The sequence below is a fragment of the Pteronotus mesoamericanus genome, unplaced genomic scaffold (assembly GCF_021234165.1).
Source record: "Pteronotus mesoamericanus isolate MK-2021 breed Mesoamerican mustached bat unplaced genomic scaffold, CSHL_Meso_final scaffold_167, whole genome shotgun sequence".
Classification (NCBI taxonomy): Eukaryota; Metazoa; Chordata; class Mammalia; order Chiroptera; family Mormoopidae; genus Pteronotus; species Pteronotus mesoamericanus.
Window position 1 is genome coordinate 1,756,167 of NW_026555308.1, and position 14,917 is coordinate 1,771,083.

The following is a 14,917-nucleotide window of genomic DNA, read 5'->3' on the forward strand; positions in this document are numbered from 1 at the left end:
ATGACCACAAACAACAACACATCAGGGCCCTGGGCCTAATTCCAGTCAATCCGCACGCATCTTGTTTCACCTCGACGGTAGCAGTCAGTGGACGGCAGGCTCCCCTGACGGGATGCCCCAGGACACTCACCTCCGTGGGGGTGCTTCCTGAGCCTCGTCACCAAAACGCATCAGACAGACCAAACCGGGACACAGTCCACGGACTGCCTCTGGCCATCACTCTTCCAAAGCATCGTCTGTGAAAACGAGGAAGGCCTAAAACTGCCCGAGACCAGAGAAGACCAAGGGGCACGACGACTAAATACAATGTGGTCCCTGGATGGGATCCTGGGACAGACAGAGCACGTTGGCGGGGACACTGGCACAACCCCAGGCAGGTCTGCAGTTTAGTCAATAGCGGTGCCCTTGTCAGTTTCTTGGGTTTGACAAGGGAGACATGGCTGGCTGTACAGACGTCACGTGAGGGAGAAAGCAGGGTGATGCGTATTTTGGGAACTCTGCGTTGTCTCTGCAACTTTTCTATATAGCCAAAACTATCCCAAAATCAAGTTTAGAGTACGAATAAGCTTGTTTGGAGGCTATTTTAAAGGACCTGAAAATGTCCAGTGTCATTAAAAACCTGTCTCAGAGTCACTGCTCAACACTAATTTGAAAAGCGCACAGCCGCCAAAGGAAAGTAGTACACTTGAAATAAAAGGGACAGAAACCAAACACAGAAAGACTTTAGTATAAATTTCCTAACCCCACCGCCGTTCTCAGCTCCCATTGTCCAAAAGGCCTCCATGTGTGAAGCAGAGCAAGACTCCCTGCGTGAGCATTAAGGGTCAAGGACGGCCCACCTGGTCGTTCCAGCACACGGAACTCCCTCCCTCTCGCACTTCTGCTACACTTGGCTACTTCCTTGCTCCCCTGCCCTCTGGGTACCCCTGCCTTCTGGGCACCCGTGCCAGGTGCACTCTGGGTCCAGGTTCAGAATTCTGGCTCCTCCCTGGGGCAGCCCCACAAAGGCCGGCCAACCCTCCTGGCAGGGCACCATCCTCGTCTTCAGGCATCGTTCGTTTGTAACGGCCGTGCTGTTGACCGCTCTCCTTCAGCCCCGGGAGCGGGGAGCAGCGAGCAGCAGTGGGCGAGGGCACGTGCAGGCTGTCCCCCACCCACTGAGCTGCGGATTCAGCCCTTCTCACCCAAGGATTCCTTCAGGCCAGGAGCGTGGAGCCCTGTTCTGTTGATGCCTCTTCTCCTGACCCACCCTCACGCCTTCCTACCCCAGAGCCGCGAAGCTCAGTGACAGCAGCTTCTTGGATGAAAAGCTTTCTAAGACGTTTTCATTTTCTTTAAGTGGGGCACGGGGTGGGGGGTGGGGGCGCGGGAGAGAGTGAGAAAGAGAGGGCGTTTAGATGATGAGTTTTGCTTCTTTGTAAGGAATGAGGATGAAATGCATTCACAAATAAAATCTGTATTTAGACGCATATTTTTGAATTTAAACCTGTGTATCTGATAAGAACCAGCAAGGTACCTACAATCAGCAGGAGGCTGTAACTTCGACCAATGGAAAAAAAACCCATGAGAGAAAATGCCAAACTGCAGGAAGAGAAAAATGAGGTGACAAGGAAAACCAGGGAGGTAAATGCTAAGCTTCTGAGATTGTGCACTGAGGAAACAGTTTATTCTCTCAGCCTCCTGTCCAGCCTAAGTCACAGGCCACTGGGAGAGAAAAATGCAGTGTCCAAGTGCCCACCCTCAAGGAAGGAAGCCAGTTAACTATGACAAGACCTCGTAACTGAGCAGTTACCAAGCTTCTTAGCTTGCTAACTTACCTGCTTCCCCAGGGTCTGCGTGCTGTGCCTTTCCAGAGCCTAAGAACACGGCTGAGCAGAGCCAGTATTTGGGCAGCGTTGCCAGAACTGGGCTCTTCCCATCATTTCCCAAAGGAGAAGTCCATGCAGCACCGCTTGGCAGCCAGTGCCAGCACACACCGGCTCTAACGTTCCCATCCACTCTTGCTCTCCTCCCAGGCTGGTGGCGCTCTGGCTCACCATGCTCACTCACTGCATATCCGTGCACAGGTGCATGGCGGGAAACCCGGAGAATAGGTGGGCTCCGCGGAGACAGTCCTCAGGTCCCCCAGCACCTCGGGGCGCAGCCGCGGTGCTGTACGTGGCTGTACCCGCCCATGGAGCACATGCCCCTCTTGGGACAGGACGTTCAGAAACGAGAGCAAAGTTGAGGCCTGGGGAAAGCCCTCTCTGACCCCGCCCAAAGTGGCCGAGGGAGGTGTGGCAACGGGACCCAACGTCATCACACGGGCCGTTTCCCCCCACGTCCCTCTCTCGCGAGGAAAAAGCAGCTTGGCTTCTGCTCGCAGGGACTGCTAGGGTGGTCCTGATCCTCAGACATATTCAAGACACAGTCCTCCTGATGGGAAAACAACCGCCCGAGGAGGGGCCGCCTCCTATGCAGGGTCCGCATCACCGACACTGGCTCCTCTACAGGTCAGGTACCCAGGGCCCGGCTACGTGAGGACAGTGGTGCAGGGCAGGCCGCACCCACCGTGGCGGCAGTGCCAACACGGAACGCTTCAGCCCACACACTGTATGCTTCACGCTAACAATTGGCTAAACAAGATTTAACCAACATTTGATGGCCACGACTTCCCAGGAAGGGCTGCAGCACAAAAAGAAACCAGTGGCTTTGGAATACAAGCTTTCAAGGATCAGATAATGCACGTGCAGAGAAAGGACCTAGCCCCCTTTCAAATTATATTTCCTTAGACAATGAAGAAGTGGAAAGGGGGGGTCCATGTTTTTAACCCTCTGACTTCTTCCTACTTTGGCATGCTTTCAGACTAGGCATTAAACTGGCAACCAACAGTTTGGGATGAGACCCCGCACCCCTCAAACTTATGCAGCTCTGGATGCATGGGAGTCAGAATACACATGCAGGATGCAGACAAGGTTTTCTTAATAAACACACAAAATCGTAAGACGGACTGGCGTGTGGCAAATACACCACGGGAAGCCCAGGTATGAGAACCACGAGGAGAAAACGTGAGAAAGAGTAACCGAAGCCATGCAGAGACTCAAGGGTTAGAAACGCAAGGGCATACAAGCTGCACAGCCTGTTTTAGAGAAACAGAGCACTGAACATGCCAGAAAACCTGGAGCAGATAATGTTGGTGTGTGGCCGAGGGAGGGGGCGCGGCGGGTCATGACGAAGCCCACTGGTCAGAAGAGACTTCTCAGTCACCTTCGGGGATGGGAGGGGGATTCCACGAGGGGAATTTCTTCAGGCAAAGAGAAACGGCCCAAGGAGAACCCGGCAGCCAAGAACGTCCTGGGCCCTGTCCTGGGCTGTGCAGGCCGGGAACAGAGGCCACATGGCAGGGGCCTGTGAGAAGGGCCGTTTCCTCACCAAGGAAAAGCAAAGTGACAAGTCAGGAAAGGTAGGGGCAAGTCACGGGAGCGCTGGAACCTGGGGACCCACCAGCAAGCCTAAAATCCCAATCCCACTTCCTCCCTCACCAGGAAAGGTGGAACTAGAAAGAGCATGTGTCAATCTTTTCAGCCCCTGCAGGCCACAGTGCATCATGCCCACGTATGCTCCTGTGTGCGGTCCCCCTCCAGATGTAACTACTTCTTTACTGCAGGACAGCACCCACAGACATGCTACAACCCAGCACATGCACCACACTTCAGGTGGGGGGCAAGGGCAAGGCCTGCAAGATACAACCTTCTCCTCCTGGGTGGGGCAGAGTTTTCAGGTCCACTGCAGGCGCTGCCCTCCCAGTCTCCCCAGAAACAGGGAGGGAGACCAGACATGTTAACCCCGAACCACCCTTTCCCACAGGTTTCCACTGCAGGTCAAAGCACTTTGTGAAATTTCAGGGAGGCCTCCTCTGAGCTTCCCTGTGAATCTCATCGGCTTTCTCTGACAACCTCCAATACACAGCTGTCGCTTTGAATACAGCTCCTGCTGCAGTGCAATTAATTCCAAGACAGAAAAACAGGCTGGAGAGTGAGGTGTTAACAATGAATTCATTAGAAAAGCTAAGCTTTTAACCGGATGAATTCTGACTGTAATATTGCAGACACACACGCAGCCTTCTGCACGCGGCCTCTCATCAGCCATCTCCAACGTGGGCAGGCCTGCCACCAGCTCCACAAACACGCAGCGGACAAGGACCTGCGCAAAGAACTTGTCGGCATCCGGACCGTCCTTCAAACCAGGTCGGGAAAGGTTTCGATTCCCTGCAGCCTGCCGCAGAGGGCATGGGATCTTGTGTGCGGATGGAGGAGGAGCTTGGTGCCCACCTTCATCAGGCCCCTCGGCAACACTCCAGATGGAAAGCAACCTGCTTGTCCTTCTGTGGGCCATGCGCCCGGTCATGGGCTCCTATCATCAGACCTGTCCCTCTCTGGCACACAGGTTGCAGTGCTGTTAGTTCCTGTTTCTGCGGGGCCTGTGTGTACCCCAACTGTTTAAACAGAAACCTGACTCAGTTGCTCTGCTCAAGGGATCTGGAGCCCTCAAGTGTCAATCATTTGGAATGAACTATCTCCCTAACAAAGTGGCATTTCTTGGAGTAAAGATATCAGTTTGAATCTGAAACGTGTCCTAGACTAAGAGGATGGAAACAGACTTTGTGCAAGAATATAAACGCAAGCAGCATCAAGCCAGCCCTCAAAACAGACTCCAAGAACCATCATGGCCCTGCCCGAGTGGCTCCCTTGCTTGGAGTGTGGTCCCGCACACCAAAAGGCTGGGTTTGATCCCCGGTCAGGGAGCGCACGGGAGGCAACCAATCGATGATTCCCTCTCACATCAATGTCTGTCTGTCCCCTCTCTCCTGCTCTCTCCCCACCTTCCTCTCTTCCTAAATACAATTACAAAAGAAGAACCACCACCGCCGCCGCCGCCGTCGCCCCCCCCAACACGCCGTTCTCCTCTAAATCACTAGCATCAGAACACACTCCCCACTACCCTGGGGAAACCGCACTCTGCCTGTTGGGTTGTGTTGATTCAGTTAGCGATGATGCACCGAGGTTCTCAGTATTGAAGAAAAAAAAATGTGTTGAGGACCTGATGTCACACTGAAAAAGTAAAGAATTCTATCTGCTAAAGTAGAGAAGAACGCACTACCAACAAGGCCTGAACGATACTTGTCCAACACTTACAGTTTCCACACCAGCACTTCCTCCCTGGTGATCTGCCCTTTGAACCTGCCTTCAAAACAACTGCGCTCCACACCCCCTACAGCCAGCCAGCTGACACCGGAGAGGCAGGCACACAACACGGGCCCTAACCCTCGCACCTGCTGAGGGAGTCATTTCGGCCTCAAGTGTCCGCAGCACGGGCTCCTCGTTCCGGCCAGAGGACATTTCCACACAAGGCACCCCTAAGAATGGGGCACAGTGGAGGGCCAGTGAAGGCTCTCCTCCCAAGCAACAAAGCTTCCTGCCTCTCCCCTAACCCACAGCCAGTCTTGCAGTGCTTCCCAGGTCATCGTGCACATGCCCTCCCTGCACCCAAACCTTGCCTCAGGTGGCTCAGGAGACAAGGGCACAAATTCAAGGGGGACACACCCAGGAGATGCCTTTTTCTCCTCCCCAAACTGTCTTTAACTAGCTGCACCAAGCCTCTTTTCAGGCCCCCCATGGCCACAGGATGCTGCCGTGAACCCTCTTATGAAACTCATGCCTCAAGGGCAGAGCCAACCTACACTTCCACCTCTTATTAGCATGGGGACCTCACCTTGCCAGCTATGGGCTCAACTCAGTATAACTGCTCTAGGGGCGCCATGGGGACAGGAATACGTCACGCTCCATGAGGCCACGTGAGAAGAAGCTAGTCTGAACCCACTTCTGTCCAGGTTCTCTGCTTTCCCCACCACATACCCACGCAGATACAGCCCCCTCTGCAAACACACAGCCACCCTAGAGTTGCAGGGAGCTACCCTGTCTGGTCGCCAATTTTACACTCAACGAAATTGTTGCACAGCTCTTTTTTCCAACGGGAAGAGTCCGAGCCTCACCCGTTCAGAACAGCAGCCCTCCAATGAGAATGAACCAGAACCTCTTTCCAAACAGCTGCTTTCTGACAGCGTGAAGTTGCAACAGGCTCCGGGGGTCACAGAGTTTAGCTCTCTGCCCGAAGAAATAAGCGTGCGGTCCTTCCGTGTGACAATGCCCCTCTGGCCTCAGCACGGACAGGACATTCAGGCGCAATCCCCGGCAAAGACACCCTGCGCAGTGGCACTGAGGACTTCCTGAGACTGAGTGCTGCACGGAGTTGCCCAGCAGACCCTCCCCCAGGGCACTCCTCACCTGAGGGCCAGGGTGGCTCCCGGGCCCCTGCCACTGCTCGGTTTCCTCATCTGCAAAATGGGGACGAAACCCACCTCCAACACTGTCGGCAGAAGCCAGGCCACACGTGTGAGCTATCTGGCCAAGTGCCTGTCCCTGCCTTAAAGGAAGTGCTCAATCAGTGCCACTACAGCATGGGGCGCGCCTTACTGTCAAGCACGGCTAGGCCATTTTCAGACTTCACAACTGCTCGTGTACCCTGCGCTGGCTGGACACACTTCAGGAAACGGGAAAATTAATCACTGGGACAGGGGTTCTCATACAGTGACACCTTAAAATTCCCAACTTGAACGGCAAACTCACCTGAACCACGCTAATCTATTTGTCCTCACATGAAAAATCCAGATGTCAAATGTCCATCACATGGAGCTACCGAAACTATGAGAATATACACTCTTTTCCTCTTCGGACGGACGCCGTCAAAGTGCACACACTGCACTGCAACAGCATCGCTGTGCGAAAGTTTACTTTCCAAACATCCAGGGTTATCGTCAGCCTCGGCCTCCACCAGAGTGGGCCAAGCATCCTAAATCGCGCTGCCCCTGCACATCAGCTCAGGCACCACATGCCGCAGTCATCAAAGACATCCCTATTGCCTTTCACCATTTTCCTCAACAGAACAGGTCCTCCTACACTTGCTCTTAGACTTTGGATTATCACCCATCTCTACCAAGCCAAGTGTTCTTAACGTGAAGTTCACGGGTGGGCTGCAGAAGGGTCAAGTAATGACAAAACTCCGTGCAGCTGTTCGTTTTGCGCAGAAGAGGCCATATACCTTCCATCAGATTCTCAGAGGCTCATGACGCCCCCCCCCCAAAAAAAGATAAAGGGTCACGTACGTTTCATGGATCTTCCCTCACTTAAGGGGTTTGCTTCTGGAACCAAACTTGCAAACTGTCTAGACATCCTTCCATCACCCACCTCCCATTCGCACACAAGGTATAAATCCCTAAACCATCTTCCCAAGAGCCCAGAACGGAGCGGAGTAAACAAACAAACAAACAAACAAAACAAAGCAAAACATAAAAGCACTAGGGGTACTTTTAACAACGGAGGAAAAACACAGAAACACCAGCGATACTTTTAGCAGAACATTTAACCCAACAAGCCTTTTCTTTTTCTTTCCCCCGAAAATCCCTCCCCTCCCTGTCACCGTCCCTCCCCCCAAACCCCCCACCCCCACTCCCACCCCTACCCCGACCCCCGCCGTGGGTTCCAGCCGAGCCTCCCAGGGGCTTCCCACAACACCTGTGCCTGTGCCGGAGCGCGGACTCAAGGCAGGAAAGCACCCGCCGGGCCGGGAAAGCAGTGTCACACTCCAAGCTGACCAGGAATTGGGAAGGCCCGGAGCACCAGGGGCTCTGAGCAAGAGCTCGCACCTCCTGCTTCTGCTGCGGACAGAGGCGCCGCGACGCCGTTTCCACGCGAAGGCTCACAGCGGCTCCTCCGCAGACACAGCCCAAGGTAACCCCGGAGGTTCGGCTCCAGGCCGCGCCGAGAGCAAACTTTCCAAACACTTCCACCGCCGCGGGCCGATGACAACTCCCCGGCTTCCCCCGCCCTCCGCGCGCCTGTCAGCGCCCCCGCCGAGCCGGCGCACGCCGCACGGGGACCGGGCTCCCCTCGGCGGCTGAGGAGGTACGCACGGTCCTCCGCCCTCCTGCCCGGCCCCAGATGAGACGCCGCCCGGCCCTCGGAACCCCGGGCCGCCTCACCTCGCCGGGCCCAAGCGGCCGCCGCGCTCGGACAGGTGACAGGCCGGTGCGCCCGGGCTGCCGCGACCGCACTCACCAGCTGGCTGGTGGTCCTGGCCATGGACCCCGCGTCGGCTCGGGCACCTGGCCGCAGCGCTGCGCGGCTCGGCGCCTCCTCAGCGTCCTCCTCCCCGCGGCGGAGCTCCAGCAATGGCCGCCCTCATCCTGCGCCCGCCCCGCCGCTCACAGCCCGCGGCACCGCCCCGCTCCCGCGCGACGCTGGGCGGGACTTCCGCCGAACCGCCGGCGCCGCCCGCACCCATTGGCCGTGCCCGCCGCCGCGCCGCCGCGGCCCTGGTTGGCCCCGGCGACGCCGACGGGCCGCATTTCCGGGTTGAGGCCCAGCGGGTCGGAGCCGCTGGGCCCGCCTGGGGGTGGGGGGGCGCGACCCAGAGGGAGCCAATCCCAGGGCCGCAGGGCGGTGCCGGGCTGTGGAGGCGGCGAGCTGTCACCCCAGGCTCCCAGGCGGGGAAATGAGGCGGGCCGGGGCCGGGGCCGGGGCCGGGGCCGGCTCCGGCTCGCGGCTCGCGGCTCGCCAAGGTCATACCCGAATCAGAGGCGAGGCTGGGCTCCAACCCGCCTCTCGGACTCAGAAGCCGGGCTCTGCGTGCACACCGGCAGGCTCACCTTGACTGGTTACAAAACCAGTAGTGTTCACTGTAGGAAATGTAGGCTATCGAGTCATAGTTTTAAGGCAGAAAACAAATCCCACCTCATGTCTGCTCATAGTCCCAGCAACACTTTCAGAACTTGTTTGCTCATACATTTTGTGCAGTTGAGGGTGCTGAATTGTTTTCAAAGTCGTTATTGCCGATGATGATGCTATTGTTGGTTTTTTAAATTGTGGTAAAATGCACACAACTCACCACATTAACCATCTTAGTGTACGTTTCAGTGGCATTCATACAGTCACATTGTGGGACTACGATGATGTTTTAAACAAAACTAGAGTCATCTTTGGGACCGGAAGGTTTGCGTATTTTTAAATAAACTTTTTTTTTCCTGTTTCCAAAAGTCTACTTGTTTGTTTGTTTTTTTAATATACCACTTTGGACAATACAGAAGTAAGTATAAAATAACTGAACCCTTAATTCACACTGGCTGGGATTAATTGTTGGATAGCAGTAACAGCCCCGTTAACTCTATTCAGCAGCACTTACTCTTAGTAAGGAATTTCCATGCCTGCTCTCATTTACTCTAAACAAGCACCCAGTTATCGTTGCCCAGCTTTTCACATGAGGAAGCTGAGGCATAGCCCAGTTCCGTAGCTTGCCCTAGGTCTCGTACTGCCAGGACCAGAATCTTGACACTCACATGCCAAAGGCCGTCCTTGGACCATTAGGCTATAGAGCCTGTGTTTGACTGCCCAGACTTCCAGTCCTCAGCACATTTACTTACCTTTACAAACAACAAAAAGGCGCATGTACCCTCCGTCTTCCAGAAGGGCTCCTGCTGCTTTGACGCTCACCTTTTTCGCCTAACAGTGTCTCACCCAGGGGGACTCCTCCGGAAGAAGCCTAAAGCTTATAGAGCCATGTATTGATAAAGCTCCATCCTGGGTTACACTGAAGTGGTTCCCAGCCTTTTCCCCCAGGAGCGAGGCCCTGCGCTTAAATCCAGGCACACCCTTACTCATTTCCTTAGTAGAAATTCTTAGCAGGTGAAATGGCTGGGTCAAAGTGCAGGCATCCCTCTCAGGACTTTTGATACACGCTGCTAATCGCCCATTGCCAACCCCTCTCCAGGTACTCTCCCCCTCAGTGGACACAGCGACAAGCTCAAGGTAGAGGCCCGCTCTTGCCACCATACCAAGCCACACCCAACATTTGGGAACGTTGGGCACATTCACCTACGTCAATAACCCCTACTGTGAGGTATGTATCTCATAAGCACCTTTTCTCAGAAACTTACTGAAGGGATGTGCTCCACTAAATGAGTAAGTAAACCAAGGAACAAAGGCATGAGGTCCAGGACGTGAGGAAGAGGATATCGCACAGGAGGGTGATGTCCGTTGTGCAACTATGTATTCAGCATTCCCACCATGCCAAGCACTGTGATAGCCACTGGCTAGTCACTGGTGACAAAACACAAAAACCTCTGCCCTCGTGGAACTCTGATACCACGGGGCTTGTGGTTGGGGGAGGGCGTGGAGACGGCAAGCATAAACAAATAAACAAATCTTATGGACTGTTAGAAGTTAACAAGTGCTGTGGGAGAGAGAGAAAATCAGCAAAGGGAAGGCTCGGGAGTGCGCAGGGAGGAGGTACAATTTTACATGGATAGTGAGGAGACATCCCGGATAGGAATGCGGAACATGGACTCAAGGGCTCCAGAAAAATTCTGAAAATGATAGATTCTCTGGTCGGATTCACCACATAAAACTTTTTTGTTTGTCTTTTTGATTGACTGATTGATTGATTTTAGAGTGGAAAGAAGAGAGACAAACATCGATTTGTCATTCAACTCGTTCAGGCATTCACTGGTTGATTCCTGTATGTGCCCTGACCGCGGATCAAACCCCAAACCGTGGCACATCGGCATGCTGCTGCAGCATCTGAGCTACCTGGCCAGGGCACCACGTCGACACTTCGAATTATGGAGTTAAGAAGCTGACAGAGAGCCCTGGCTGGTGTGGCTCAGTGGGTTGAGCACTGGCCTGTGAACCACAAGGTCTCTGGTGCAATTCCCAGTCAGGGCACATGTCTGAGTTGCAGAGAGATGAGGAAAGCTTCAGAGAAACAGCCATACCTGATAGGAAGCCAAAACAGTTTCCTAGGCATTTCAACTCATCACAGCAGTGAGAGATACTCGCTCATAATACAGACGCACTGATTCAACCAGTAAATATCATCATACTCCATCTTGGCAGAACCTAGAGACGGAGGGAAGGAGGAGTGAGTTGACTCCTCATCCCCTTTGCCTCAAAGACAATAGATAGTGACAACAAGTGATGAATCAAGACATAAGGTATCTCAATACAAGGATGATCTTTAGAAAGATGGACATAAATCACAGGAAGAACATTCAAACCAGTAGTAAGTGGAATATGAGTATGGAGACACGAGGCAGGGAATGACGTTTCTCATTACAAGCCTTTTTAGAACCATTTGGCCTCTGTAACATCGATGCGAAGGAAAATTAATAAAATGGGTGCTCGCTTTGGCAGCACATATACTAAAATTGGAACAATACAGAGATTAGAGTGGCACATTAGCAAGGATGCCATGCAAATTCATGAAGCGTTCCATATAAAAAATTAGTAAAAGGGGTCCGTCTGCTTTGCGGAAACTCTTAGGCAGCTCTCACTCATGAAGGCAAAGCTGTGCGAGGATCTTCCCGAAAGCATGGCTTTAGTCAGAATGTCACACCAAAAAATAAGAACCAAAATAGTTATCAAGAGAACGATACATTGCGATACATTCATGCTGGAGAATTCTATGCGGTTCCTGAAAAGAACAGGGCAAAGCTCTGAAGGCAAGGAAGCAAGTTGCAGAATATGAACCGGAGTCTTTTTTTGTGTGTGTTTTAATTAGAGCCTATTACACCATAGCATGGCCATGTTGTTCTTGAGTAACAGGAAGGGGAGAATTAACACAGTGAACACTAGAGCCTAGTGGAGCAGCAGGCGGAGCCCACCTGAGGGCTCACCTGTCAGGGAAGTAGGGATGGGAGCGTGCGTCCTGGTGGCCCTGAAAAAGGTAGCTGAGTGGAGAGGAGGAGCAGGACAGGGAGTGGCAGCTGAGAGGGGGAGGTAGGACAGTTCTCAGCTCTTGTGGGGCCTCAATGGCAACCAGCGTGCAAAGCCCAAGCCGGGCCAGTCCAATCGTCAGTCCTGGCGAGGGGCAGGGTGTCCCCTGCATGGGTTGGCTCTGGCTGCCCCTCCCAGGACAGCGGGCAGGAGGGAAGATGGACTCCCCTGCAACAACAGTGTTCTTAGGCACCGTGGCTGGAGGGAGGGGAGGGACAGCCCCCAGCTCTTCTCTGTCCTAGCCCAGAGCTTCTTTCTCTCCGTGGCGGAAGAGCGACCTTGGGCCAAGAATCCAATGGCTTGGCCTGACATTGTGAGGTCAAGTTCCACCCAGGGAGGGGCAGGACAATCACCATAATCACCCCGGGAGGGGGCTGAAAGTCTGCTTATGTCCTCGGCCCATTTGTGTGGCGTACTCACTGCAAACCAGGTTCTGCGCTTGCACCGGGCCTGTGCTATTTTGTTTCTCACTCATTTCTATAACTCTTCTGGCACAAGGGAGGAAACAGAAACTTGCGTCATGTCACACAGCCATTGTATTAGTTATCTACCATGTAAATAGAGTTACCCTGAAACTTAAAGGTATAAGACTTCAAACATTTATTTTCTCATGGTTTCTGAGCATCAGAAGTCAAGAAGTGTCTTTAGCTGTTCTGGATCAGGGTCTTTCATGATGTTTTTAGTCAAGATCATGGCCAGGGCTCAGATATCTAAAGGCCCGACTGAGGCTAGAGGATACTCTTCCAAGATTGTGCATTCACCCAGTTCTTGGTAGAGGCCTTAATTCCTCACCAGGGGGAAATTCATTACAGGGCTATCTGGGTGTCTTCATACCATGGCAGGTGTTTATGTGCAGAGTGAATGTTTCAAGAGCAAGAGATCACACCTGAGATGGAAGCCGCAGTGACATTTACAACCTAATCTCAGAGGTCACATAGCATCACTTCTCCCACATTCTAGGCATCACATAGAACAACATTAATGTTTTTGTTCTATTGATTTTGAGAGAGAGAAGGGTAGAAAGAGAGAGTTCTACTTGTTGTTCCACTTATTTATGAATTGTCTGATTCTTTTGTGACTTGACTAGAGATCGAACCTGCCACCTCCATGTATCGGGACAATATCTAACCAACTGAACAATCTGCAGGGCAGTATTAACATTTTTTACCATGCTCTTTCCAACATGGGCACTGCTACTTCTGTGGATCCCAGCTTCCTGTGCTTGGGCTTCTTTCTCCCTCCTGCTCAAAGGGGTGGTGCAGTGCTGGGCTTAACACAAGATCTGTCCTATTGCTGAATGCTTTGAGGGTGATGACTGTTCACTGGGTGGGGTTCTTCCTTGGGGGAGGGAGAGTCGAGTTTACAAGCATCTCTCAAATGGGAACTGTCCTGTTTACTGTAGGGTATTACAGCATCCCCATGATGCCAGTAATACTTTTTCCCTTCCCTGGTTATGGCAACCCAAAATGTCTCCAGAGGTTGCCAAGAGTTCCCTGGGCAGGGGGGAGGGGGAGAACCACTCCAGCTGAAAACTACTGGGTTAGAATATGCATCAGGAACCCCAAACTTCCTGTGCTTGGAAGCTCATGGTGGTGGGCTTCCCCCTAGCAGACTGTACTTTGGTGTGACCGGGGCATGTCCCAGGACATACCCCATGTTGGGGCAGCCACAGGACTGAGCCCGTTGCCTGTTCCCAGGTTCACTGCTCATGGACTGGATACATGAGATTTGGTAGCACATCTGGTCTGACCAGGTGTTTTGGGGCTGGGCTGCTGCAGTGTCAAACTTGAAGTCCTCTATATCCACATATGTGGACACTAAGTAGCACATCTGACAGTTAAATTTTGCAGTGAGAAGAGCAGCTCTGCAATGCCATCTCTGTGGCTGTTGTCTTTTTTCCCCCTAAATGTTTTTATTTTTATTTTTATTTATTTTTTATTCCAGAGAGAAGAAAGCGGAGAGAGAGAAAGAGGGAGGAGAGACAGGGATCGATGAGTTGGCTTCTGTATGTGCACCAATCAGGGATGGACCCCAGGGATGTGCTCTGACTAGGAATTGAACCCATGATGTTTTGATCTACGAGAAAATGACACTCCAACCACTTGAACCACACCAGCTAGGGCTGTGGCTGTTATGTTTAAGTCCAGGCCACCCAAATTTGGCTTCGTTCTTAATTTCTCCACTTTAGTTTGGGGTCCATTAATTCCAAAGGGAAACATGCACAAGAGATTTTTCTAGGTCCCATGCTCAGTGCCACTTGACCGCAAAAGATTATGGCTGACTTGTGCGGAATTAGGTCTCCTGCCCTCCTCTGATAACCCCAACCCCCTCCTTCGGCCTGTCAGTTCATAGACTGAGGGTGCTCTCTGCCCAGACTGCAGAGGATGCAACCTCTGGGAGAGTTTGGTCATGGTACTGTTCTTGGAGATGTTGCCATACATGTTTTTCCATGTTGCTTCTTTTCATATCCAAACCTAATTGGAACTGATGGTGACCCAAGCGGGTGTGTCCCTGGCCTCTTGGGCCGCCTACCTGCAGAGTGCTTTAAATCAGGGCAGGAGTCACTCCCAGAGCCTCTGAGAAGCACAGGCTGCTGGCTGGGTTGTAAATCAGGCCGTGTGTGGAGAATTGGTCTGGGGAGGAAGCATCCCAGCAAAGGGCAGGTTTCTCTGGCTCAAACAGCTGCGGTTGTGCCACTGAACAAGCCTACGTGTATACCTGAATATTCTCCATAGCTCATGTCTTCAGTATGAGGAAACACCAAACGTTACGTACAGAGAACTTTTTGCAAAAAGCAAAACTTTTTTAGTTGTGTAACCCACTTAGTCTAACCCATCTGGCTGAATGACTACAAATAGGGGTCAATTTACGGGTGAAAAGCCTCTATCACCATCATAAGTTTGATTGGATGTTGGCAAAATTAAATTTTGCAGTATTTAGAGCTGCCGTACCTGTTCCTTAACACAAAGTCGAATGAGTCAAAAGTATGTTAGCTGTCTTTCAGATTGGTGGCAGTCAGTTAGAACATGTGTAATATTTTCTACCTGGTCTGT

The 14,917-nt window shown here is 52.6% G+C and overlaps 1 protein-coding gene and 1 non-coding gene across 2 annotated transcripts in view; one reads left to right on the forward strand and one right to left on the reverse strand.

Annotated features, from left to right (window-relative positions):
• Positions 1-8,320, reverse strand: part of PDPK1 (3-phosphoinositide dependent protein kinase 1) — a 73,843-nt gene extending 65,523 nt beyond the window's left edge. Inside the window, exon 1 of the mRNA XM_054589447.1 lies at positions 8,154-8,320. Coding sequence (XP_054445422.1) covers positions 8,154-8,177 — 24 coding nt within the window. The 5' untranslated portion in view covers positions 8,178-8,320. The remainder of the gene's footprint in view (positions 1-8,153) is intronic.
• Positions 8,321-11,266: 2,946 nt separating this feature from the next.
• LOC129083986 (U6 spliceosomal RNA) lies at positions 11,267-11,370 on the forward strand. Its single transcript, XR_008530550.1, has one exon. It is a non-coding gene; the product is annotated as a U6 spliceosomal RNA (small nuclear RNA).
• The last annotated feature ends 3,547 nt before the right edge of the window (positions 11,371-14,917 follow it).